This window comes from Aspergillus brunneoviolaceus (genome assembly GCF_003184695.1).
Source record: "Aspergillus brunneoviolaceus CBS 621.78 unplaced genomic scaffold BO95scaffold_109, whole genome shotgun sequence".
Taxonomy (NCBI): Eukaryota; Fungi; Ascomycota; class Eurotiomycetes; order Eurotiales; family Aspergillaceae; genus Aspergillus; species Aspergillus brunneoviolaceus.
Genome location: NW_020290839.1, coordinates 1 through 25157, shown reverse-complemented (window position 1 = coordinate 25157; position 25157 = coordinate 1). Strand labels below are relative to the sequence as shown.

Here is a 25157-nt window from a genome sequence, read left to right as displayed (position 1 = left end):
GAGAAATGAAGTGATAATGGGATGAGGAAGAATTGACGATCCGGGGGGGACAGAGAGAAACAGAGACAGAATGAAGGAAAGAAAGAAAGAAAGAGAGAGAGAAGAAAGTGACGTCATCACCCCCCGTATTCCCCGTGTTTGAAGATCCCCACTCCCCCGCAAACAAACAATGCTGCTTATTGACTGACTATTGACTTAGTATTGAACTGTGGTGGGTGGTTTGTGAATTCACCCGGGCAAACACAAGACACACACTACCTACTGCTCTCTAAGTTACCTTACACGCCTGCCTCCTCACCTCCAACCATCCCAGGTAATTTTGCTTTTACCTCTTCTTGCACCTCTTTTACTATGGTTGCCGCACTTTGGACCTCGTGTATTAAGCCAATGGATGCTCCAGCGTAGGTGGCCAGTCGACCGGCTGGGCCCCAGCCACTGTCGCCTGCCTTGAGGGCTTGATCGTGCAGTTCCTTCAGCTCCTCAAACGGTCGCCCCTGTTGGTGTTCGATGAAGGACTGGTTGATGATGGTTCGGGGACTGTACTCCGCTGGCCAGCCCATTGTGCCACGTAAATGGTTGTACAGCATGGTCTTGGTGGTCGAAACGGCCCCATCGCTGGCGCGCACAATTTCCTGCTGGTAACCGGCACTGATGCGGGCTTCTTCTGCGGCCAGGAACCGGGTCCCCATCACCACCCCGGACGCTCCTAGACAGAGAGCCGCCGAAGCACCACGCCCATCAGCAATGCCCCCCGCTGCGAAGAGAGGGATCTGACCGGCCACCAGGTCGGCGACCTCGGGGAGAAGAGTCATCAACCCCAGTCCGTCGCGAGCCCGACCGTGGCCGCCTGCCTCCGCTCCTTGTACGACAATCACGTCGGGCAATTCCTGACCCTGCAACAGCGCTCTGGCCTCCGCTAGAGTTCCGATCTGAATCCAGATCTGGGTTTGAGCGGAGACGGTGCGAATTCGACGCGACCATAAGTCGTAGTCTCGTTGCGGGTCGCGAGGGGCGTAGAGCCATGCGGCACACGGTTTATACTGCTCAACGGCGGCAATGGCAAGCTCTGGGTCATCACTCCACAGCTGAAACCCCACGCCGACCGGCAGAACAGGACTGTCGGCCCATGATTGATGTTGCAGAACTTGGATGCGGTCGGAAGTGTCTTGCAAGTCGGCCAGCATCTCGTGGGTTTTCACTCGCGGGCCCAGAAAGCCGAGGCCGCCAGCTTGTGAGACGCTGACCGCCAACGCGGGGCCGGCCATCACCCGCATCGGCGCGCTGACCACCAAGGGGCTTTTCACCCATGAATACGCGCGGGAGAAGGTGGTTGCCAGTCGATAAGTGTGGGCCATTCTGGCTGTACGGAGTAGTCTGGTGGGAGCTGGTGAGAACGGGTGAAAATATAATTGAGTGGTGAGATAGATAACTTAAGGTCCAAAACTTGAAGATGACGTCCACCTCCGGATGGATCGATGGACTCGGGATCTTTGCGGGTATTGCGGAATTGAGCCTCCCACCAATAGCAAATCCTCCTCCTCCCCTCTTGCCGCCCCACCCGCGGCTGTAAGGTAGTACTAAGTTACGCAGTACACTGTAAGTTACAGTACAAGATGGGTCAGTATGCATTTTCTCGTTGCACATAAAGATATCTATGCATGGTGAGCACCATCACAAACTCCTTTTGATCTGCGTCCATGCCAATGTTCAGTCACGGACCAGCCCCCTCCCCACCATGAATCCACAAGAGCAGCCCCCCTTAATCTTGACCTGGGGGATTCTCTCAAAAGGTCGGATAGCCGAAAGTGAGTGCTCCTCTCAATTGCCTCCACGGGGATGAATAGTCAGACAAGACTGATCATTCATCCTAGAGTTTGCCCTCGATATCCTCAACTCACGCCCTTGCTCACCTATCGACCACACCCTCACTGGAGTGGCATCCTCCACCTCTCTATCCACAGCTTGCACCTTCCTGGAGAAAATCCGTGCGCCCAAAAACGCGTTATCCCCTATGGCTCTTACGCCTCCCTTCTATCCACCTCATGTGAAGCGGTCTACATTGCCACGCCACATTCCCACCACTACCAGAATGCCATGATGGCACTCGAGGCCGGAAAGCATGTTCTGATCGAGAAGCCAATTACAGTGAATGCGGAACAATGCAGGGCGCTCTTTAACACCGCAACGGAATAGCGGTTATTTGTGATGGAGGGCTTGTGGACAAGATTTCAACCCATTGGCTGTGCCTTCCGCGAGGTACTCGGGGAGGTTGGGACGGTCCGGAGAGTGTGGGCCGACAATGGCTTGGGCATGGAGATTGAACGCCAATTTCTGACCGGGGATCGCCTGATCACATTGGACTTGGCTGGAGGAGGGTTGCTCGATTGTAAGTGTCAAGCCCTAACAGACTCAGGAGCGGCCTGGACCGGCTACTAACGCATGGGGTGTATGCTTCTAGTGGGGATCTACTCTTTGAACTGGGTATTGCAGGCACTCGGCCCGCGAAGGGATTATGCACCGCACGCCGTAGCCTCGGGGATGACGAAAGATAGAAGCACCGGGGTCGACGAGACAACAACTATTCTGCTGAGGTTCGCGGCCGAGAAAGACGATCATGAGGTTCAGGCCATGGTTGCCTCCTCTCTTCACTGTGCGACCGACACGGATGGCACGACACCCTGTGTCCGTGTCCAAGGCGATAAGGGAGAGATTCAAGTATTTGGATGGCCCTGGCGACCGTCAAGGATCCGGATTTTTGCAAGAGAACAAGGGTTTGGCACTATCGGCATGGTGAGGAAAGAGATCCTAAACCGTATGCCGGACCAGGTGTATGGGCTAGTCTATGAAGCAGATGAGCTAGCGAGATGTGTACGGAGTGGGAGAGTGGAGAGTGAGACGATGAGCTGGAACGAGAGCCTGGCTACCCTGAAGATCATGGACCAGGTCAGAAAGGAAAATGAACTGTGGTTTGGGGAAGAGGCGGAGACGTTGGTGTATCCCGTGGCCCAGTAGCCAGCATCGTATCTGTGCTACATCCAATCCGGTCATTTGCTCATCGTCAAACAGGAGTATTTCCAAGGCTACTAAGCACATTGTAAAACCCCCCGAGGGCCAAACAAAAGCAAGACATCGTGTTAGCTGAAGGGTAGCCCGCTTACGCGATGGTGCCACTCGCCGGCAACAAGAAAATATAGCAAGACTCTCATGGTGATAGTAAAAGCCAAAGCCAAGGCTTTGAGAGATTTATGGCCGATCGCAGCTCCGGCTAGTTTTCGTAATTCCCCGTCACAGCGAGTATGAATTGAAATACTAGGTAGTTACTTGAATTGACTAACCAGCAATGGACATTCGGTCACTCCGCAACAATGCCTGCTCGAATCCCAACCACAAAGCCGACAGACCTTGGCACTGAGATTGCGCTTATACAAGAAGCCTTTACGCTCTCGAACCTCAACGGCAAAGGCAGATATACGCAACTTTGCGAACAATGGCTGGAGAAATTCTTGCCGACGGGATCAAAAGGGAAAGCATTTGTTCTGTCGTTGTGCACCTCCGCCCTCGAACTGGCCGCCATCCTCGCCGACATCCAACGGGAGATGAAATCATCGTGCCCAGCGACACTTATGTCTCCACCGTGAACTCTTTTGTTCTACGTGGGGCGGTGCCGGTTTTCGTGGGTCTGGACAGTAGAACCATGAATATCGATGCCCGCTTGATCGAGGATGCAATCACTTGCAAGACACGGGTCATAATTCCAGTCCATTACGGGGGCATTGCAGCCGATATGAATCTCATCATGAGCCTTGCCAGAAGACACGGGTTACTGGTCGTCGAGGATGCCGCCATGGCATGTACCTCACTCTACAAAGGCCGCATGCTCGGCACTATAGGCCACATAGGATGTATCAGTTTTCAGGAGAAGAAGAACTTTACCGCAGGAGGCCAGGGTGGTGCACTGCTTGTCAACGACCCTTCTCTCAATGACCGTGCGAAGATTGTCTATGAGCACGGCACGAATCGCGGTCAGGTCGATCGATACCAATGGTTGGACCTGGGGATAAACGCCACTTTGTCCGAGTTGCAGGCTGCATTTCTCTGCGCCCAACTACAAGCCGCAGATACCATCAATGCGTCTAGACTCCACCTTTGGCAGAAGTATTACTCCGCGCTCAGACCACTAGTCGAGATGGGATACTTGATGTTGCCGACAGTTCCGAAGAATACGACCTATAACGCCAACATTTTCTGGATCAGGCTTATGGACGCACAAAGACGAAAGCAGCTGATGAACTTTCTGGATGCGAGGGATCCAGACGCACCCCCAATTCATGCCGTTGCATTTATCCCCGATGGGGCTGGCGACGGGGAGGTTCAATGGTGATGATCATGGCACCACAATGGCCGTGGCACAGATCCTATTGTTGCAGCTTTTTGTGGGAAGTGGGAATGTTGGAGGAGGAGCAAAAGCGCGCCATTGAGGGTGTGTTTGCATTCTGGACAGAAAGCCAACCGTTATAGTAACCAAGCAGTTCTATTTGAGATGAGTCAAGAGAGGAGGGGGTGAGATTGCTAGCAGGCCAATAGGCACGCCGGACCTTAGAGATCTCTCCTCTGCACGGCCTCACCATTGCGCCCTTCTCCAGTATATCCACAAACCAAACCTGCCGTGGCCAGACCAAGCGCACCCGAAGAAATTGCCATCAATTTCCACCCAAACCATTCTCTCATATAACCGGCATACAATGGCCCGGCTAATGTCCCCCCGCAAAGGCAGCGTTACTGAGACCGTACGCCTGAGAGTATGCCCCTCGACTAAAAATTCCCGGATGTGCATGCTCAACCGCTTCGGTGGCTAGACTGATCTCTGCCATCATAGCCGGCATGGCGAGCGAGACGCTACTCCCAAACAGAAACAACAATATCCGGAGGAGGAGGGAATTGATGAAATTATTGGTTTGTATCAGAGCCAGGAGCATCATGCTCGGACCCGCGAGAGTGAATCCGGCCAGTGCAGGCCCGAACGACTCTACTCGGTCTACTAGAGCTCCAGAAATTGGAGAAAAGACCATAGGCAGAGTGTTTGCCAGGAAGACCACGGCTATCTGCTTTGGCGTGTAGCCGAAGACTTCGTGCCGGTAGATAGGCAAGATAGATTCGAAGGCTGTCATGAAGGTGTTGAGGAGGGCCATCCCCTTATCGCCACTGCAAAGCGTGGAGAGTGTAGGAGGGTCACCAGGGACGATGCTGATTGATGTTGGGCAGTGCTCAGACCGTTTGGGTCGTCATTAGCATTGGAAACCGGTCTGCTAGATATTAAAGATGAATGCTCGTCAGCCTGAACGATGCATGGCGTTTGTGTTGTGTGATGGACCGTAGGTTGCAGGAGCAACCGTAGACCAATCTCAAGGATAATCAACGCAAAAGCAGGTCCAAAGACAGCGAAATAGCCTGCGAAATCGTAGATGAAGCCTCCTACAATCGGCCCGGTGAAAAACCTAAACTGAGACTCATGCTAGTAAACCCAAGGGCCTGTCCTATGCGCCCATTGCCATCTGTATCCAAAAGAAGGCTATATCCAATTGTAAAGATAAGAGCGGTTGAGAGACCTTGCAGTACCCTCGCAATCAGGACCCAACCCAGGGATCTACTGAGTGAGAATAGCAGTGTCGCACCCCCAGCAATTAGCATACCGGCTAGGAACGGCAGCTGTCTCGTCTTCTTGCATGCTTGGTCCCCAATCCATCCGGCGAACACTGTTCAGATTCAATAGTCAAGGTTAGCAGGCATCCGGGCAAACGCTGCAAGGAAAATGTGTGCACATACCGGACCCGATAAGAATGGATCCACCGTAGACGGCCAACAGAATGGAGGTCCATCGCCGGACATGTTTGCCACTGAGCCCAATTCTTTCCTCCAGTGCAAAGGGCAGCACAGGCACAATTAATCCATAGAGAAAGATATCGGTAAACACCGCGACACACACAACTACAATCACAAAAATAGGAGAAGACTGTCAGCTTGCGGACGAACGCATGATAGATACAGTCAAAAAGGAAACAGATCTCCTAGGACGGAAGATGTTTAAACAGTAGCACTCATGCCGGGCGCTAGCCTTTAGGTAAATAAACAGGCACGCGTTGAGACTGGAATGAAAGTCCTACTACTAGGTAGGTAACGCTAATACGAGGTGCAAACTACGGCATGAATTCAATCGGACCTTATGTACTCATCGTGACACAAAGCCATCGACAAATAGCAGGGACTCGATCATTTCCGGTCCCTCCAGCAGTTCCCCGGCTTCAAATTGCTGGTACATGGTCTTCAACCACTCTCGTTGATGATGGCGAACCAGGGCTTCCGCATTGGCCCATCTAGACATGTGCCGAGTCAGCTGGTGTAACCTGCTTTCCCATGGCCAAAGAAAAGACTTATCTGGACGAACCTCTCGATGACTTTGTCTACCATTGCCATCAGTCATTTCTGTCAGCAGAAACGACAAACAATCTTTCTCAACGTGAGTGACGTGGGCCGTTGTTTCGCGTAGGATCTCGCGCAGCTGGCTATGTTAGTCTAGCGCTTGAGGAGAACGTGAAATCAAAAGCTAACCTGGGCTTCCTTGCCGGGTGCAGGGCGGAGAGTAGCAATCAAGTGGATCTCACTCATTCTTTTCTGCGTTGAGGTCGTCGCCCTCAATTGTTCAGCTAGCAAGAAACGCTTGTTTGCCTCCAATCCTCGGGGTATAAATGTTGGGAGTACTCGGGTCGACCGAGTCTGAGCACCCAGCACAAGAGGGACGACCCCGCTGGAAGTTTGGCCTCATGTGCGCCTTGATTCTGTCCAGGTTGGTTGATGAGATGGGAAGACAAGGGGCGAAGACCAGACCAAGTATTACCAAACTTACGAAAAACAAATTGTTGGTCGCTAGTAGCATAACAGCACCGGTCGCGACATAGTCAATTCTGTCAGTTAATACCGACGGAGCCCGCAGAACTCATAGGTCAAGTGTCGACAGTCAATTTGGTCGGCCTACAGTAAGCAGTTATGGCACGGATAGGAAGCGTGTCGACACGGGGGTTAAGCTCAAACTCTCAGCAGGCCTCTGAAGGGATTATTGAACAGGGGTGTGCTTTTTTATCCATTTTCCACCTTCAAACTTAAACTATTCTTCTGGTTTAGGTTTTTATTCTGTACTCCGAGAACATTCAGACTGTCATAGGCATTGTCGACAAAAACCTTGCTTGGGTACTCATTGAGAAACCTGGAGCATTCTTTCTCCGTTCTGCACATTCATAATCTTTCTTTCTGATCATCGGCTACTCCATACTTACCAGCGTTGAGACCAACCAGGGCATCATATATGGCCGATGTCATGGATGTCCGTTCCTATCCTAGTACATGACACAAACTTGAGAGTGCGTCTGCCTGTTGGGAGGAAGGGTCAACGCGCATCAACTGTACTGTAGGTCTGTACAATCCATTCGGGCAGGAATCGGACTCTGTAACACAGCGCTGAAACATGGCTATAGCGCAGAATAGCAAACCCACTGTTCTCGCGAGATAGCAACCGTGAATGAGAAGAAATACCTTCAACCTTTGTCGATGAAGGATACAGTACCTCCACAGGGTGACTGCCCAACATATAATCCTCTACCAAATGTGAAAAATATCCTTGTAACGGGGTGTGCTGGTGTTATGTAAGAGTCATTGCCCTGGGTCTGGCCGTATGATTCAGCCATAACTAACACAAATCATTGTGATGCTTTCAGTGGTGGATGGTATGTTCGCATGATAGTCCACGCCTACGCAAGCCACTATCGAGTGATCGGGTTCGACAATTTGGAGTCTTGCGCCTCCTTGGATAACCTCGCAACCATTGACCAGCACCCGGCTTTCTGCATTGTGAAAGGTGATATATGCAGATTTTCGGATGTCATGGCTGCAATGAAGAGTTACAGGGTTGACGCGGTTGTTCATTTTGCTGCTCGATCTCGAGTCGACCAGTCATTCTCCAACCCGCTAGCCTATACAACCACCAACGTCGTCGGGACGCAGATATTACTCGAGGCCGCAAAGTCGATAGGCTCCGTCCACAGATTCGTCTATGTCTCGACTGATGAGGTCTATGGTGAGAATGACCCTGAAAGGTGTTTCGCCTCTAGCGAAAATCAGCCCCTGAATCCAACCAATCCATACGCAGCGAGTAAGGCAGCCGCAGAGATGATTGTCCGCGCCTATGAAAAGTCCCATACCACAAAGTTCCGTGGTACAAAGGGCCTTGGACAACCTCACCTCGGTCATTCCAAAGAGTCCGTAATAGCGGTTTACTCCGAGCCAAACTGCTGACAGAGCAGCGCGAGAGAAAGGCGGAAAGTACCCACGGTAATAGCCGAAGCTTGACCGGATTGCGATTAGGAAAGGATTATGGTAATCACTTCCCACGTATCCATTGAGAATCGTAGGAATGGCGTTGCAAATACCGGAGAGGAAAAGGATGATGACGGTATCAATTGTGCTTAAGCCTACAAGAAGTGGAGCGGTTCCGACGGACCAGCTTGTGATATTGACCAAGTCCGGGATCCAATAATTGGCAAAGTCAAGTCCATTCCATGTCATCTGTTGAGGAGGGATAGAGTCCAAGTCTAAAAGCACGCTCAACTTAGTCTGTGCCGTACTGGTCTTATGCATGGAACAATACCTTGGTTGCTTCTGATACCTGGAGGAGCCAGGCTACTTTGCTCTTTAGCCAGTCTCCAGGATTTGAAAGGCCATTTTCGATAGCTGAGCTTGTCCATCTTGTGCACTCGAGAAGCTGCAGTTTGCATAACCGATTTCGCTTGCTTGACGGCTGTAGGGAAGGCAAAATCGTTGATGTTCTTCTACTTATCAAATCCAGACCTTGAATAGGTTACCCAACTAGAATGTGGCCGAATTATCATGTGCGCGTCCCGACCAATCTGCAGATATGTTATCAGGGTCTATCATGATAGCCTAAATAGGATCCACATCCAGAGATCAAGATCGAGTAAAGGGGTAAATCTCTACGGAGAGATCCAGTCGGACAGGTGAAAGCAAAGGGGTCGACGCTCGGCCGCGGACAAAAAGACCAATAAGAGCTGTAAGTAGTGGCTTATGGCCGAAAAGGTGAACGATAAGAGCCACAATAACAGCGATATCAACAGTGCAGTTATAGAAGTCTAACTATATATTTCCACCTCCTTACCCTATCCACTGCTACACAACCTCTCCACTATCATTTAAACCATTCAAGCCCCACCACGATCAGACCACGGCCAACCATGGGGTTTCCTATTATCAGTTTGAGAGACTTTGAGTCGGACCTTCCAAGCCTTGCCAAGCAGATCTTCAAAGCGAGCCCGGGATGGGGCTTTTTTATTGTGACAGATCATGGAATCAATGATGCAGAGAGGATGTTCGAAATGGTGCCTCAAACGAGCCGCACTATATGGCAAGCATATGGCAAGCAAGATTAACGCGGACATTATCAGACAGTCGTGTGCATTCTTCAGGCTCCCTGAAGCATCAAGACGCAGAGAACCATAAAGAAAGATCCAGGTGGCTATGATGGGCACAAGGCTACTACGTGTGTAATCAATCTGAAAGGCCTTTTGCCCAGGCTGTCTGAGAAGTAGAACTGACGGAATACGTCCATCAGGTTTGCTGTTTCGGAGGGGCATGAGCTTTGGGCTGCCGACTGGCCAATTGTTTAAGAGTGACAATCTCCACTCTTGGTGGGACTTGCATCGTCTGACCAAGATTGAAGCATTTAAGGCTCAGTGCAATGACCTCACAGTCAAGGTACTGTCCTGCTTTGCATGGCTTATGGGCCTACCGAAGGACTTCTTTACCTCGTCACACAAGGATGGGCTTCCCGGGAACACCCTGAAATTTATCAAATACCCGAAGTTGGCTATCAAGTCGGACGATGCAGTTCCCGTCTCACCGAACACACCGACTAGGGCAGCATCACGCTTTTGTTCACTGATTCCCCAGGGTTGAAGGTTTCAGATCCCCAAGATCACTGGCACAAAGTCCCTCAGCTCCCAGGAGGTATTGTCATTAACATCGGTGACGCTCTTTCTGTATGGACCGGCAAGCAACTCAAGTCAACCATGCATCGTATCTCATGGGAAAAGGTCCCGGGTGAACCAGGACCGCTACAGCATGCCGTATTTCGTTCACCCCAATTTTAGTAAGTGCTGGACCACTCTTTTGGCGCGAAGATTGAGTTTTGTCTCGTGTTTTCCTTCGTGAAAAGTGCTTCATGCTAACCGCATGAACTGGTAGCCACGAACCTCAGATCTCTCGAGGCGCCTGAGAGTATGGAGACAAAGAAGCTCACATGCAAGGAGTATTATGTCTTTCGAATGAAGCTCACTTGGGGAAGCTTGCAAAGTGACGATGGCTCAGCCGTGCTTGAGGATGTGGAACAGAAACTTTTGAGTCACATTAATAGTCTTGGGATTACAAGAACTCTGGAGTCGCATGCCCTGATGAGGAAACAGGAAGTCGAGTAATTATCAACTTGAGGTCAAGTGCTGGAATAGGATTGAAAACAGCGCTTTTTACTAAAATTGGAAAGAAGATGGTCCAGCCTGGAGGACTATTGAGACGTCGAAAAATCTTCTAGTTCAGCAACCAGTATGAACTAACATAAGGAAGCCATCTCCCCGTTTTGATCCGCGAATATTTAGGTGTAGGGGGTAGACTCTATGGGTACCGAGTGATTGCTCTGGTTTCATCAAGTAACCTATATACATGTTCCAAGAGCTTCTTATGCCCCTTATGCAACCTTGCTCAACTTCAAGGTCGAAGAACAGATCGGCATACATCTTCCTCTTCTCTACCATTTTGCGTTATTCAACCAGCTTGAGACCCAGCATGAGGGTCCTGCTCCTGGACGTCAGACTCAGTAATCAACTCTTTCATCGGCTTCACCTCGCGAACTAGGAAATACAACAACAGCCCAATGACCCTGTACGGAACTCCCCTTCACCCAACCCAACTGAACCCAGGTCTGGTGTGGGGCTGGTCGATCTAAGCGATTTGGCCATTGCGTTGCCGACTGAGGGCTTATAACTCAAGTCTAATTACCAAATCTTCCTTAACGTCACCGACACCGAGGGTGGTTGTGACCATGGATCTCTGTAACTGGGAGCAATGTCGCTCTGGTGCGTTTATTGGTATTAATTAAGCAGCTGGTGATATTCATGAATTTAGAATAGCAGCTAAATTCAAGAGGCAATGCTACCATTCAGTCTCGACCTATCTTGGGTTGTCTATACTGTAATATATGGGCACGGATATCGAAAGATTGCAAACAAAAGTTTCGAGGGGTGGGAGAAGGAAGAGGAATTGAGGGCATAGCCCATTGTGGGTTATCACCGAGGAACGTAGTGCCAGAGGCTACCAAAATGTGGTAGATGCAAAAGCGAACGACCATGCGAGCCTGAGAGTTATCGACCCCTCGAATCCCTGGAAACACCCAACAACTGAAGCCGACGGATATCTTCCTCTTAGTACAGAGGAAGTTTGTAGGCGTCAAAATCGTAGATCCACGTGTCGTACGAGGCCTGGTCGAACACACAATTCATAGTTGTCCCGTTGTTGGACCAGAGAGGGCGGAGTGGCCAAGCACAGATTTGTTGGTGCTCACCTTCATTGTCTCCCTGGAGAACTGTTGAGTTCAACGTCACGGGGACCACACCGTTCTCAACCCAATCGATCATGACGGCCAGGTTCGTTTGGGGGAAGGGTCCGTTTGGCTGTTCACTGTTGGTGCCGCAGTGGGCCATGCCGGGGACAAGATAGAGCCGATAGAATTCGCCCAGGGCGGCGGCACTCGTGTTTAGAGTCTCGTTAGGGAACATAATCTTGCGGACCGCCTCGTAATAATGGACGGAGGAGGCAGTAGGCACGCTAGGGTCCTGTTCGCCGTGAAAATGCAGGACCTTGCCTCCAGCCTACTGGAGGACACTGAGATCGGGGTTGTGGGTCATCAGGGTATCTTCGTACATGGTCCACCCCATCTGCATCCAGTCGCGGATAGTGTCATAAGTAATATTGTCGAGAGAAGACAGCGAGCTCACATCCTGCAGGTTCAGAAACCGGGCCACAAACTCGCCCCCATTACCATCAATACTAAGGCCCCAGGCGTCGGTCTGCGTGTCGTAGGTGGTTTCAACATCGTCAAAGTCCGCCCCGGGTTGGAAGTACAAGTAGGCTTGACGGCCCTGGTTGTCTTTCAAGCCGGCGAGCAGCGTTTGAACCAATTGTACTGCCTCTGCAGTGACGGTGCCATTCTGTGCCGGGGTCGCGCCCATGGACTGCCGCTTGCTGAACCCGAGACCCAGACTGCTCCCGCCTGAACTGGCCGCGCAGTAGTAAGGGGCGCCGATCAAGGAGGTGAAATTGAAGTGCAGTTTGCACAGGTCCGAGCGGGCGATGACCCCATCTGCGCGGCCATCCAGCGGATCGCAGGCAGCGATGGTGGCGTTGACAATCAGCTCCAACTCACAAGGGGGCGGATAATAATTCATCGTCTGGGTTACCACGTTGGGCACAAGATGATTAATCTGCTGATGGGCAAAACGGAAGGCAGGCGCGCCGACGATAATGCCGTCGTAGTCAAAGCCGTACCGCTGGGCCTGGGACCAGCCTTCACGACCCCCCTCGGAGCATGATTGGTAGTAGGTGTAGACCTTCTTCTCCCCAGTGTTGTACACATTGCGGGTGAGTTCACGGCCGATTTCCATCATCTCGTGGATCCCTCGTTAGCCGAACATAAAGGTGTTTTGCCAGTCGACAGTGCCATTGGCGAGAAGGAAGACATCGTCAAAAGATTGCCCATTGAAGCCACCGTCGGTAAGACCGGAGACTGCCCCGTACATAACACCGCCCGGTAAGGAGCCAGAGGTGCCGGAATCCTCGTTGATCTCGTAGGCCTCGCCTCCGGTGGTGAGGAACCGATTCTGGAAGTCGGCTGGGGCGGGCATCCAGTAGGTGAGAGCCACCCGATCATTCCGGCCAATGTGGGTGTAGTTGAAGCTGACATCGCAGTAGCTGATGGTAGCAGCGGGAAAGAAGTTGGAGCTGCTGATGGACACGTTGGAATGGAGCTTGGTTGAGACCGAGCTGGAGATCATGGAGATACCCTGAAAGGTGTCCTCGGCGGGCAAGGCGGCCTTGATGTAGGCATCGGTGCAAATATCAACGAGACTAGAAGCATGCGCAGCACCCACCGCCGTCGCTAAGGCAAGACAGCCTTTCATGGTGGCAAAATCCGGGTCAACAACAATAGAGTATGGATGGGGTGTAGAAAAGTGGCAAGCCGGTGGTCAAACATCTGAACTGGACGCCGCTGTTACTCGTGGTCTTTCATATAGGATGCGGGTGGAACGGTTTGGACCTCCTCAGGCACGGAGAACCTGGACGCGAACCTTGAAGGTTTCAGCTAAGGTAGGACGCGTACGTGATGTGAGATGCCGTCGAAGATCAAACCAAGATCGAAAGCACCTCGCATCCACATCAATGGAAATAGCTAGGTAAGGTAGCCTTAGCCTCCGCCTTAACCTCCCGAAAACTTCCTGATAGGCAAAATGGACCCACTGATTTATGGCTCGATCGGAGGTCGCAGGGTAAAATTGACTTCATCACCAAGCCTTCTGGACACTGCGGAGAGATCACCCATTGGATAGCATCCTGATCGCCGGATGTTTACCCGGCGCCGCGTAGGCCTTTCCCTTTTGCATGCTCCCGTGCTGATGAGTTACGCAAGCTTCATCTCCGTTCATGCAGAACCCAGCCTGGCTAGCACAATTGAAACCTATCTATCAGTAGGCCATGATGATGATAATAATGGAGTTGACGCAATCCTCTCTTCTCAGGTATAGTGCATGCATTGTCACCGACTGGAGGATATAGTTGACTTCGTAACGAAGACCTCGCACGGTCCAGGAATTCAGCGCAAGCAGGGAGTCGGGAATGGCAGTCGGAGAGACTATAATACTCAAGTTCCCCGCTCAGTGGTGCTTAGAATCCCAAGCGCACAACATTGATCTTTACATTCTCTTGATTAATCCTGCCTGCCCCCTTTGAGGTCTTGAAAGGATGCTTCGCAATACACTCCCCACGCTTTGTGGTCTCATATCTGTTTCTTCCGCGGCGCTCTACGACACCGTGATCGAGACCAAATATGGCTCGGTCCAGGGTTATCCAGCTTTCGACAGCAGCAATACTGGCAACCTAACGCACTGGAAAGACATCACCGTGTGGAAGGGCATTCCATTTGCTGCGAGCACCGGAGGGGCCAACCGCTGGAAAGCGCCGCAGCCCGCAAGCCCATGGAACCAGACGCTGGATGCGCGCAACTGGGGCCCTGTCTGTCCCTCAGCCACCACCGGAGATAATAGCTACACCATTGATGAGGACTGCCTCAACCTCAATATCTGGAGTCCGGCCAACTCCACCGATGCGAAGCTTCCCGTGGTCATGTGGAGTTATCCCGCCGAGTCGACTGCGGCCGATCCTCTCTTCGACGGCGGTGGTATGGCGGACAAGGGAATCGTCTTTGTCAATTATAACTACCGCACTGGTTCGTTTGGTTGGCTCGCCCACTCCGAGCTCTCGGAGGAATTCGAGCAGGTGACTGGGTCCAATAGCTCAGGCAATTGGGGAATGCTGGATCAGTTCGCCGCCTTGAAATGGATCCATGCCAATATTGAGGCCTTTGGAGGTGATCCGAATCACATTACCGTCCAAGGCCAATCCGCTGGCTCCGCAGCTACTCAGCACATTTTGTACAGCAATCTGACCCGCGATCTGATTGTCGGCGCCATCATTGAGAGTGGTGTCCGGGACCCCCACGACCCCCTGTGCACCAGCCTCGCGGAAGCCTACACCACGCTGGAAGATGCGCTGAAGGACGGTGATGCCTACCTGTCGAACTTGGGAGTTTCCAGCATCGCCGAAGCCCGCAACCTCAGCATGCAGGCATTGATCGACGGAGCGACCGGCACGACCCGTGATGACACGATCATGTTTGAGGCCGTCCTGGATTATTACGCGATGCCGGACACCTACCTCAACATCCTCATGAAAGGTCTGGCCCACGACGTCCCAGTCATCACTGGAAACAACAAGGACGAGAATGGTGCGACCTACGGCCTTGATATTTTGCTCGCGGAATATCTGCAGGACCTCAACGAAACGTACAGTGGGGAATGGGTGGACCGGTTTCTGAGTCTTTATCCGGCGAATGACTCGACAACCGCATCAGGGGCATATAATTCCATGTTTACTGACCGATCCAGGGTGGGTACCTGGCTGTGGACTCAGATGTGGTATACTGCTAAGAGCAGCCCCGTTTGGAACTACTTCTGGGATCACGCGCCCCCCGGTCAGACTTCCGGCGCCTATCACGAGTCGGAGATCAATTACGTGCTGAACAATCTCTATGCCACCGACAAGCCCTGGACCGCCGAGGACTACGCTATCGCCAACAAGATGAACGACTATTGGGCCAGCTTCATCAAGACGGGAAATCCTAACACGCAGGCTCAAGGTACGGTCGCGTGGCCCGCAGTGAATGCCTCCAAACTGGTCCAGCATGTGGGTAATGGATGGGGCCAGATTCCTATTGCCTGGAACAAGAAGGTCGAACTATTTGAGGATTGGTTTGCCACCTTAGTGACATATTGATCTCCCACTGATTCTTGGGGGGCAACCGGTCAGTATAACCGTCTAACTTGACTTGGGGACGAGGAACCCCTCTGACCGGGGGTCGTCCTGCTGCCGCTTCTTTACCCATCTCATCTGGATCTAGTCTCCCCGAAGCTTGGGTTTGTGTTTTTCTTTCTCTTCGTTGCCGTCTGGGATTAGGTTTCCGCTGCCGGTTATCTTTCTGTGTGCATGCTCTGTACACTACAGTCCCACTCGATAGCACAATTGTTGAGATCTTTCATCTATTCATTTATTGGTTGACAGCTCACCGGGGAATCGGAAGCGTTCTCTTGCTTCCCTTGTTGTGCACGGCATTGCAGCCTCGGCCGCATCAACCAATTGAAGGACCATGGCAAGAGACCTACGGGGTACCTAGTGACTTTTACCCAGTAATAACCCACCATAAAAAAAACACAAATCACGGGGACGCGGGAGACGTAGGCAGCTGAGCACCTATCTGCATTGGAAATGAGTGGACCCGGGGGGAGCGCGGGGCGGGGCGGCAGTTGCAAACTCATTTCCTCCTTTTGTACCGTCCCATACAGCACGTTGGCGCGATGACCGCCGGTGCCCCGCTATCTAAACCTGTTTTGTCTCGTGGTTGGAACTTGGAGACCAAGGGAAGCATGCATTTGATCCATGATGTGAAGTTTCAGTGCCAAACCGTGCATTACTAGAGTTCAGCGCTAGGCCTATTGCATCGAAAGAAAAGCCGCGCTTATCGCAGAGTGGTTATCCGGCCAATGAAGGATGGTTCCATCCGGTCAGGTGACGACGTAGCGACCGAGAATTCACTCCGGTCCGACCTTAGGTTGCCCCGGGGGGTGGCGGGATGCTCCACTGCAGGCTTCCGCGCCCGCAAGCTTATGTGTCCCTCTTTCCGGTAGGATTAATCACATTGCAGGGCTGGTTGGTCCTAGTGGGTGTCATGGGTGTCAGTATCAAGGATGTATCCATGATGGGGCTGTAGTAGTAGACTTTGCGGTCCTCGTGGGGCGAAAGCTAGAGGATGTTGTCTGACTATATTTAGTCCTACCCCGACACGCCACACACAACGGTTGAGAACTTCTTACCCGGTGGTTGGTAGGTGCAATCGTGAAGTTTGGCTATGAACCTCTTCCATGAAACAGTCGTATAGGCCTTCTAATCATTAACCCCGAGGTTACAAGAATGACATCTTCCAATTATGCAACCCCAAAGTGGTGGAAGGAAGCGGTGGTTTACCAAGTCTATCCCGCAAGTTTCAAGAGCAGCAAACCTCCATCTGAGGCAGATGGCTGGGGCGATGTGCGTGGCATGACGGCGAAGGTGCCATATTTGAAGAGCCTGGGAGTGGATGTTGTCTGGACCAGTCCTAGTAGGGAGCGTCTTCATCTATACCCTTGGGCACGGCACAAAGAGGCCCGGTGTCGATAGCTGCCATCTTTTTCTCAGTTGCTAATGTAACATCATCGTCTAGTTTACAAATCTCCGCAGGTCGATATGGGCTACGATATATCGGACTATAAAGAAATCGACCCGCGCTATGGAACCATGGCCGATGTCGACTTGCTGATCGAAGCTCTCCACAAACACAATATGAAGCTTATGATGGATCTCGTCGTCACTCATACCTCAGATCAGCATGACTGGTTTATCGAATCCGCTCGGTCGAAAAACTCCTCAAAGCGCGATTGGTACATCTGGAAGCCGCCGCGCGAATATGATTCTGTGGGGAACCCTTTGCCTCCGAACAATTGGGCCCAAATCTTGAACGACTCCCATAGCGCTTGGACCTGGAGCGAAACAACCCAGGAATTCTATTTGACTCTCCATACTCCGGAACAGGTCGATCTGAACTGGGAGAATCCCGATGTGGTCGCTGCCGTTCACGATGTATCTCCACCCTCATTCGGTGTCATTTGATCTGAGTCTGGCTGACCGATTCCTCTAGGTTATGCACTTTTGGTTGAGCCGAGGAGTGTCAGGATTTCGAATGGACGTGATCAATCTGATTTCAAAGGATCCTTCATTCCCCGATGCCCCAGTCGTCGACCCCAGTTGCCAGTTCCAACCCGGAGAGAGATTCTACACTAATGGGCCGCGCTTCCACGAGTTCATGCATGGGATATACGAGAATGTTCTCTCAGGGTATGACACCATGACCGTCGGGGAAACAGCCTACGTCAGCGACATAAGTGAAATCATCAAGACCGTCGGAGCAACTGCCAAAGAACTGAATATGATCTTCATCTTTGACCACATGGAAATTGCGGATGTCAAGACCAAAGGAGATTCGAAATGGAGTTTGCGCGACTGGAAATTGACAGAGCTCAAACAGATCTTCTCCGGTTGGCAAAGAAACATGATCGCATGGGATGGATGGAATGCACTCTTTTTGGAGTGCCACGATCAGGCTCGCTCTGTGTCGCGCTACGTGGACGACAGCGACAAGTCCCGCGCGCGTGGTGGCAAGCTACTGGCGCTTTGGCAATCCACTCTCGGTGGTACCTTGTATCTCTACCAGGGTCAAGAGATTGGGATGCGAAACTTTTCAGCGGACTGGAATCCTGATGTGGACTACAAGGATATAGAGAGCATCAACTTTTGGCAGAAGACGAAAAGGCTCTATTCCGACGATCCGAAACAAATGAAAAAGGCAAGAGAGCTTCTTCAAAAAAAAGCCAGGGACCACGCCCGATCGCCAATGCAGTGGAGCGACGAGCCCAATGCAGGATTTGCAGCATCCAACATGACACCATGGATGAGAGTGAATGATGACTTTGGGACGGTTAATGTGAAAGCGCAGATGGAATGCGAAAGCCAGGACCTCTCTGTCTGGCAATACTGGCAGCTCGCTCTACGCAACCGCAAGACGTATAAAGATGTCTTTGTGTATGGCGACTACCAGGACGTGGACTTGGACAATGAGCAAATCTATGCATACCTGAGGACAGGTGCTCAGACGCAACAAAAGTGGCTGGTCGTGATGAATTGGACTGGCGAGAACGTAGCCTGGAAGATCCCTGGGTCGCTAGAGGTGGATTGGATGGCATCTTCTTCCCTCCAAAGGAGCATTGCCGTTGGCGACGGAGCAACTATTAGGCTTCAGGCCTGGGAAGGAGTGATGATGTGCTGCAAGTAGGGTTGCAAAAGAGCGAGAATTCCAGTCTGTAAGAAGGTACCCCCGATCTACTATCAGTGGTCCACCAGGGAGCTTTAGCTATGCAAGTAGATTTGAAGATGGTGCAATATTGCATAGGTCTGGAATAATCCATCATACTACCTTTCTCTGTGAATAGGGGTCAGGAGATCAGCTGTCATGTGCGAGCGACCAATGAGCTCTGTACTGCATTGTATACGCGTATGATCGTCATTCCAGTTTCCAGTCACTAACGATCAATACACTGTGACGTCCGTGCAGACCTCAATAATTCGTGACCCCTTCGGTTGTGTTCACCACTAGATCCACTACTTCAGCATGAAGCAATGGTGTTGGGACAAAAGATATCCGGCGATGAGTTTATCGAACTGATACCTTATTCAAATAGTATGGTTGAGCTAGCGATCGGCTCGACCGACGTACACACGGTAGAGGACTTGCCGAAGGCGTAGGATAGGAGTTGCTTTCCTTTGTCGAACCTTTCTAGAATCGGCCCAATCATTTACTGGCCTGCCAGTGCTCCCCAAAAACGTAGATGAGCGCTCTCGGAATACGGCCGGAAGCGCTTGGTTTGTACTCGCTTCGTAGCTCTTCTTCATATGCACGATACAGATGTGACCATTTGGTGACAGTGGTCATGATCTCAATATTCTATCTATCGTTACTTAGAGCCAGAGTGAGAAGGTTGGCTGCATTGACCCATCAGTTTTATCTTGGACTGGTGATCGGGATGCAGGAGCCTGTGTTGCTGTTCTTCTAGTAATTTATATGTTAGGGGTGTCAATGTGTAGTGTTATCAATCACTCTCGGAAGCCAAACTCGGTCACCAATTCTTCTCTCAGCTTTGCCTCGCGAACAGGGAAACACAACAAGAGCCCAGTGAAACCGAATGGAACCGCCATCCACCATACCCAACGCAATCCATCCTCGTACAACCTCAAGACCTCACTCTGCAGCTTCGCCTGACCTTTGAGGCTTTTAATCAACCCCTCCGCGGCCAAAGCATACGCGCCTCCATTTGCCAACCTCTCTCTCAATGTGAGATCACTCACGACGCTGAGCATCCGTTGCACTCTCGTATTGAAGATGGATGTCGGAATCGCAATGCCCCAGATACACCCCAGACTCCGAACGAATGCCCACGTCGCCGTCGCCGTCGCTACCTCGGACTCTGGTAGAACAGCCTGGATAGGCGGCGAGGTGGAGGAGAAGATCATACCCAACCCAACCCCGAAGAGAACCTGGAAACCGGCCAAGTCCCGGGCGGGGGAGTTATTATTGAGGACAGAGAACAAGCCGACCCCGATTGTCACACAAAGATACCCCAGGAAGTGGAAGGGGCGGTATTTCCCCTGCATTGCGATCAAAACGCCGGTGATCACGCCGAAAGATGCAATGGCTGCTGTGATGGTGAGGACAGCAAGGCCGGAAGCAGTGGCGGACAGGCTGCAGAGAGCCTGGAAATAGACGGGCAGGAGATAGCCCACCCAGTAGAGGAGCAGGTTCTGAAGGAAGGAGAGCCAGAGGGCACAGAGAGCGGTTGCACTGGAGAAGAGCTGGAGCGGGATGGAAGGATCCCGACAGAAGCGCGAGGCTTGGTGGATGCAGAAGAGGACCAGGCCCGCAAATCCAAGAAACAGAGGCACCAAAATCCGCCCCGAGGACCAGGGGTAGGCAGTTCCCGCCCAGGTCAATGCCAGCAGAATGGCCACCACAGCCAAGGTGAGGATGGTATTGCCCAGTAGATCCACGCGCCCGAACTGTTGCCCGAGGGTTGTGTTGGGTGGTCGGGGCGGATGGTTAACACGAAGGAAGAGTACGAGCAGAAAAAGCGACACACCGCACAGGGGCAAGTTAATGTAGAAGACCCAGCGCCAGGAGACATACTGCGCAAAGGCACCACCAAGAACCGGGCCAATGGTGGTTCCTACAGCCCAGACCGAGGCCATGAGTACCACATACTTCCCCCTCTGGCGAAGGGGCACCAGATCACAGATGACGGTGTCCACGAGAATGTTGATGCCTCCGCCCCCAATCCCTTGGATCGCTCGTCCGGCGATGATTGCCGTGGTGGTATTGGCACTTCCGGCGATGGCGCTTCCCACCGCAAAGATAACCACCGAGATGATCATCAGCCATCGTCGGCCGAAGATGTTCGCCGTTTGGCCGAAGAGCGGGGAGGACCACGGTGGAGGACAAAATGTATGCATTGGTAATCCACATGTACAACTCTGCCGCGTGTAGATCGAGCGCAATAGTCGGAGAGGCAGTGGAGAGAATGGATGTGTCGAGAGCGGCGAGGAAGGTCGTCATACACAAGGATGGGAAGACCGCCCAAAACCGCCAGGTCTTCCTCGGTTTGGGCCCCGGGGGATGGAGAGATTCATCGGAGTTCGTCCCATTGCTTTCTGGCTCAGTCCCGCGATCGTGTGGACTATCTAGTACTTTACTGTATGTCGAGTTGGATAGAGCTTTCTTCTGCTCCAATTCGGGAGTTGAGGTCTCAGCCATGGGGGAGGGGATGAGAAAGAAAGGGGATGAGAAAGAGGAATAAATTAACAGAGGATGTCAAAAGAATAAGCAGGCGCAGCATGAAATAGATGGAAAACCCCATAACCAAAGCAAAGACAGCAAGCTGCATACTACTATCAGCCCCTGAACCTTCCAGTCCATGTTTGCTGACCAAAGTTCGATCATACCAGGCATTGGGTTCTTTGTCTTGCATAGCCTCGGGCTTTTCTCCTGTCCGAAACCCCGAATGCACGTAAGCCTGCAACCTCCATATGAATGCAGGCAGGTACACTGATCACTGGACCCCCCTAAGAATGACCTGTTTTCAAACTACTGCATTGGTCACTGGATCCATTTGCCGCATCCTGGCCCGTTGGTCGCTCTCGACCGTCACACATAGCTAGCTTCCAGATCAAGGCAGAGGAAAGTAGGTGTCTGCCACTGTGGAAAGCAGAGGTAAGTTGCCGGATCACACGAAACTAGCCACCCAAACATCCATGGCCCTAACCCCTGTCCGGCCCCCTGGTATACCCTCCAAGCTCGCCGCACACGCATCCCGTAACGCAAAAACCATTGCCCGTTCCCTCCCATCACTCACTGCCTCCTCCACCTCTTTTTCGAAAGATGAAGACAGACAAGCAGAGACTTCCCACTGTCCGTCCAACAAGCCCTCCCCACTTTGCACGCGGGTCTCGCTCTGCAACTGCCACCCGGCGGCCAGGGCCAGCTCGGTAAGCCGCCTGGGTCCCAGCACCGTGCGGACATTCGAATTGCTAATGGGTTTACGGCACTCCAGCGCGGCCTGGGTAAGCGCCGCTAACACGTGAGGCTGAGCAGAGGGGTGCGTGGCGACTAACGACCACTCGGCGAGAAGGAGACGCTTACTGTGCTGCTTGAGGGCACACAGGGTGGACAAAATGAGCGAGGGGGAGGCAAAGTACCATAGGCTGTGGACGAGCACCGCTGCGTCGAAGGCCTTAGTCTGGCTGGCGAGGGGCGAAGAGGGGGAGGGGGGATGGAGTGAGGACAGGTAGTCCAGAGGGGGTTGTTGGACCCAAGTAATGCGATCCCCCAGTGAGCCTTGCGAAATGTGGCCCTGTGCTTGGCCAAGGGTATACGGCGCACCTGCAGCAGCCATTGGTCAGCTACGTTCTACTTGCATTTTCAGGACAGACTGGCAGCAGGGTAGGGAAAAGGGAGCCAGTCCGGGCTCACCATAATCCAGGTCCGCAGGATCAACCGCCACCACGCTTCCTTGCTCGCCCACGGCAGTTGCAAGGACAGTCGTGCAGTCCCCTTGCCCGCATCCGAGCTCCAGCACCTTGGCACCAGTCGGGATGTTCCAGTGCTGTAGGAGCACCAGGCGATGCAGAGTTTGCGAGTGCTGGATGCTGAAGTGGGCGGGGTCGTGTAGGGAGAGACGGGCGACCCAGGCGGCGTCGAGTTGAGTGGACATGTTGTGCTCTAACAGTTCAGGGCATAGATAGCCCACTGTGCTCTAGCTAGATGATCAAGGTTGCAACTGGAGCATTGCTTCCACCTACTGACCCGTGGATGGGATCCTCTTATAATGTCCGGCTTGGAAGGCCGCCTAATTGAGTTACCCCGAAGGTAGGTTCTACCTTATACGGCGTTCAGCTACCCAGTCAACCACACGGATAGTTGATTGACCCCAAGAGAAGGTTGGGTGACTACCTATCCAATTAAAGTTGACGTGATGATACCGAAGCATGGCCTTTCCCAATAGCGGACTAGGAATGAGTCACTGGCACCACAGTTGAGTCAGTATCGATCACTGCAGGATGCACACAGGGCAATTGGTCACCAACCCAGCGAATCAGCTAATCGCATGATGGGAAGGATCCGACGCCAATCCAGGTCCAGAACAACCGAATACCCCGCACCGCACGGCGGACCGGCGGACGACCGGAAAAGAGTGAAGTACGGCGGACGATTACAGCCATCAGACAAATAAAGTTTTTCCTTACTAAGTCCCTTGACCGCTGATCTTACCGCCTCCTATTTAAGAACTAATATATTATATAATAGATCTGATATAAAGATATTCTCTTTTTCTGTATATACAGCTTTATTTTTACTTTCAGAAATATCTCTATATATCGACCTTAAGCCGTATAAAACTAAGATTATTACTTTTTATTAACAAAAGCACTCTACTACACGTATTATTAAAAACTAATAAAATAAAATTACATAAATTTTTATCTGGCTCCGGCTATTGTACTGCTTCTCCTTCTGTTACTAATATCGCTGAATACTTTACTTATATATATAAGAAACTGTCTTCGGATTAAAATCTAGTACTTTTTTCTAAAATATCTATATTATTATATCTATGTATTTATAATAATATATAGAGAAAAATACTTGCTATATCTGGCTAAAACTTTTAGTTCTACTACGGCTAGAGTGGCTAACGGCCAGGTCAGGTCAGGTTAATTGGAATTTTTATACCTGACCGCCAGGTTATGGCCAGGTTAAGGAAATTTTTATACCTGACCGCGGTATAGCTAAAAAAGGGACGGTTAACCATCTTAACTATTCTTAATACTAAGATCTGCTTGCTATATCTATTTAAATTTTAGCACGGTTAAGATATATTTAGATTAAGCGGTTATTAATCTAATCATCTTAACCATTGTCTAAAAGTATATAAAAATAAGTTTTTAAAATCAGAAAAAAATAACTAAAAAAAATATTAGTATCTTCTTTATTTCTATTTTAAAGAATTAATCAGAGATTTCTAATAGTATTAACAAAATTCAGCTTTTTATAAAATTATAGTTCTTATAGCAAGAAATATATATAAAAATATATAATTACAGCTCGGTTTAAACTGTATATTTTAATTATAATATATAATATCAGAAAAACTGTATATTTACTAATAATCGGACTATTAAAAATAAATATACTATTTTTATTTTACTATTCTTCTTTTTACTTTAGTTTAGATAGTCTATTATATTCTTATTTCTATCTAAAAAAGCTGAATTATCTGTATAATAAATTAAACTTAAAGAAAAATCTATATAATATTATTTATATAGTTTTTCTCGGCAACTGTACTTTCTAATAATTATCTTATTAAATACTAGATACTATAAGAATAGTCTACTATTTTTATTTTTTTAATCTAGTTAATTTTTTTTATCTTTTTTATCCAGTTAATTTTTTTAATTTATTTAATCTTTTTGACTTTAAGTACTCTAAAGATCTGCTATTAATTATACTAATCTTATTTTATTTATTTAGTTTGACCGACTTCCCCGCGTAATAATAATATATATTCTAAAGTCTTTTCGTATTTTTCTTCTTTTTTCTTTCTTTTTTTATACTTAAAATTCTTATATTTTAGTACTAAATAGATTAGTTTTTAATTATTTAAACAGCTCTTACAGATACTGTATTTTTTATAAAAAACTTTATATAAGTCTTTTTTAGATTTTTTCTATAAATATTAGAATAATCTGACTAATCTGACTAATCTAACCGACTAAAATAAATAAAATGCGGTAGACATCTTAGCTGTATTTAAAATATAATAAATTATATTTATATAAAAGCATGTTTTAAAATAAAATAAACTATTTTTATAGAATTTTCTACTTTTTTTTTTCTATATTTATTATTTGCAGAGTAGTTTTAGAATTGTAAGTTAATTATAGTCATCTAGTTTATTTTTAGAGAATATTATCGAGTTTTCTTCTTCTGTTTTTTTACATTAGGGTTTACATTAGGGTTT

At 50.2% G+C, this 25157-nt stretch overlaps 11 protein-coding genes across 11 annotated transcripts; 6 read left to right on the top strand and 5 right to left on the bottom strand.

The window, feature by feature from the left end:
- Nucleotides 1-103: 103 nt before the first annotated feature.
- Nucleotides 104-1414, bottom strand: BO95DRAFT_23143 (nitronate monooxygenase). The gene has a single exon (XM_025581275.1). The coding sequence runs from the start codon at nt 1353-1355 to the stop codon at nt 279-281; it is 1077 nt and encodes a 358-aa protein (XP_025436651.1). The 5' UTR covers nt 1356-1414; the 3' UTR covers nt 104-278.
- Nucleotides 1415-1681: 267 nt separating this feature from the next.
- On the top strand, nt 1682-3285 carry BO95DRAFT_477427 (Gfo/Idh/MocA family protein). Its single transcript, XM_025589984.1, has 5 exons — nt 1682-1805; nt 1872-1985; nt 2051-2145; nt 2194-2386; nt 2459-3285. Exons 1-5 carry the CDS (start codon nt 1736-1738, stop codon nt 3010-3012), a joined length of 1026 nt encoding a protein of 341 aa, XP_025436650.1. The 5' UTR covers nt 1682-1735; the 3' UTR covers nt 3013-3285.
- An 80-nt stretch (nt 3286-3365) lies between these two features.
- BO95DRAFT_457622 (PLP-dependent transferase) lies at nt 3366-4478 on the top strand (the record flags this gene model as incomplete). Its single annotated transcript, XM_025588491.1, has 3 exons — nt 3366-3544; nt 3616-4210; nt 4314-4478. The coding sequence occupies 3 exons, from the start codon at nt 3366-3368 to the stop codon at nt 4476-4478; spliced, it is 939 nt and encodes a 312-aa protein (XP_025436649.1).
- Nucleotides 4479-6226: 1748 nt separating this feature from the next.
- BO95DRAFT_376334 (putative quinol monooxygenase) lies at nt 6227-6663 on the bottom strand (the record flags this gene model as incomplete). The annotated part of the gene is made up of 3 exons (XM_025583197.1): nt 6227-6391; nt 6443-6556; nt 6607-6663. 3 exons carry the CDS (start codon nt 6661-6663, stop codon nt 6227-6229), a joined length of 336 nt encoding a protein of 111 aa, XP_025436648.1.
- Nucleotides 6664-7599: 936 nt separating this feature from the next.
- Nucleotides 7600-8343, top strand: BO95DRAFT_376266 (putative NAD+-dependent epimerase; the record flags this gene model as incomplete). Its single annotated transcript, XM_025583190.1, has 2 exons — nt 7600-7694; nt 7767-8343. 2 exons carry the CDS (start codon nt 7600-7602, stop codon nt 8341-8343), a joined length of 672 nt encoding a protein of 223 aa, XP_025436647.1.
- Nucleotides 8344-9977: 1634 nt separating this feature from the next.
- BO95DRAFT_376297 (uncharacterized protein) lies at nt 9978-10211 on the top strand (the record flags this gene model as incomplete). The annotated part of the gene is made up of 1 exon (XM_025583193.1): nt 9978-10211. A coding segment is annotated over one exon (234 nt), but the record flags the coding sequence as incomplete, so codon positions are not given.
- A 1323-nt stretch (nt 10212-11534) lies between these two features.
- On the bottom strand, nt 11535-13294 carry BO95DRAFT_488235 (tannase and feruloyl esterase; the record flags this gene model as incomplete). Its single annotated transcript, XM_025590505.1, has 3 exons — nt 12825-13294; nt 11996-12776; nt 11535-11974 (listed from the first exon to the last, which is right to left on the bottom strand). Exons 1-3 carry the CDS (start codon nt 13287-13289, stop codon nt 11535-11537), a joined length of 1686 nt encoding a protein of 561 aa, XP_025436645.1. The 5' UTR covers nt 13290-13294.
- An 833-nt stretch (nt 13295-14127) lies between these two features.
- On the top strand, nt 14128-15717 carry BO95DRAFT_376347 (carboxylesterase/lipase family protein; the record flags this gene model as incomplete). Its single annotated transcript, XM_025583198.1, has 1 exon — nt 14128-15717. The coding sequence occupies one exon, from the start codon at nt 14128-14130 to the stop codon at nt 15715-15717; it is 1590 nt and encodes a 529-aa protein (XP_025436644.1).
- Nucleotides 15718-17197: 1480 nt separating this feature from the next.
- On the top strand, nt 17198-18952 carry BO95DRAFT_400995 (glycoside hydrolase family 13 protein). Its single transcript, XM_025583855.1, has 2 exons — nt 17198-17613; nt 17672-18952. Exons 1-2 carry the CDS (start codon nt 17221-17223, stop codon nt 18860-18862), a joined length of 1584 nt encoding a protein of 527 aa, XP_025436643.1. The 5' UTR covers nt 17198-17220; the 3' UTR covers nt 18863-18952.
- Nucleotides 18953-19680: 728 nt separating this feature from the next.
- On the bottom strand, nt 19681-21090 carry BO95DRAFT_469040 (MFS general substrate transporter; the record flags this gene model as incomplete). Its single annotated transcript, XM_025589408.1, has 1 exon — nt 19681-21090. The coding sequence occupies one exon, from the start codon at nt 21088-21090 to the stop codon at nt 19681-19683; it is 1410 nt and encodes a 469-aa protein (XP_025436642.1).
- A 324-nt stretch (nt 21091-21414) lies between these two features.
- On the bottom strand, nt 21415-22968 carry BO95DRAFT_448170 (class I SAM-dependent methyltransferase). The gene is made up of 2 exons (XM_025587792.1): nt 22607-22968; nt 21415-22516 (listed from the first exon to the last, which is right to left on the bottom strand). Exons 1-2 carry the CDS (start codon nt 22845-22847, stop codon nt 21861-21863), a joined length of 897 nt encoding a protein of 298 aa, XP_025436641.1. The 5' UTR covers nt 22848-22968; the 3' UTR covers nt 21415-21860.
- Nucleotides 22969-25157: the final 2189 nt, after the last annotated feature.

What these genes read in the sequence shown, in the direction of transcription:
- BO95DRAFT_477427 (XM_025589984.1), top strand. Translation starts at nt 1,736, where the DNA reads ATGAATCCACAAGAGCAGCCCCCCTTAATCTTGACCTGGGGGATTCTC. An exon ending in TGATCGAGAAGCCAATTACA is followed by an intron (nt 2,146 to 2,193) that starts GTGAATGCGGAA and finishes GCAACGGAATAG; the next exon opens with CGGTTATTTGTGATGGAGGG. An exon ending in TGGAGGAGGGTTGCTCGATT is followed by an intron (nt 2,387 to 2,458) that starts GTAAGTGTCAAG and finishes GTATGCTTCTAG; the next exon opens with TGGGGATCTACTCTTTGAAC.
- BO95DRAFT_23143 (XM_025581275.1), bottom strand. Translation starts at nt 1,355, where the DNA reads ATGGCCCACACTTATCGACTGGCAACCACCTTCTCCCGCGCGTATTCA.
- BO95DRAFT_448170 (XM_025587792.1), bottom strand. Translation starts at nt 22,847, where the DNA reads ATGTCCACTCAACTCGACGCCGCCTGGGTCGCCCGTCTCTCCCTACAC. An exon ending in TCCTGCGGACCTGGATTATG is followed by an intron (nt 22,517 to 22,606) that starts GTGAGCCCGGAC and finishes TGGCTGCTGCAG; the next exon opens with GTGCGCCGTATACCCTTGGC.
- BO95DRAFT_400995 (XM_025583855.1), top strand. Translation starts at nt 17,221, where the DNA reads ATGGGCTACGATATATCGGACTATAAAGAAATCGACCCGCGCTATGGA. An exon ending in TGGTCGCTGCCGTTCACGAT is followed by an intron (nt 17,614 to 17,671) that starts GTATCTCCACCC and finishes CGATTCCTCTAG; the next exon opens with GTTATGCACTTTTGGTTGAG.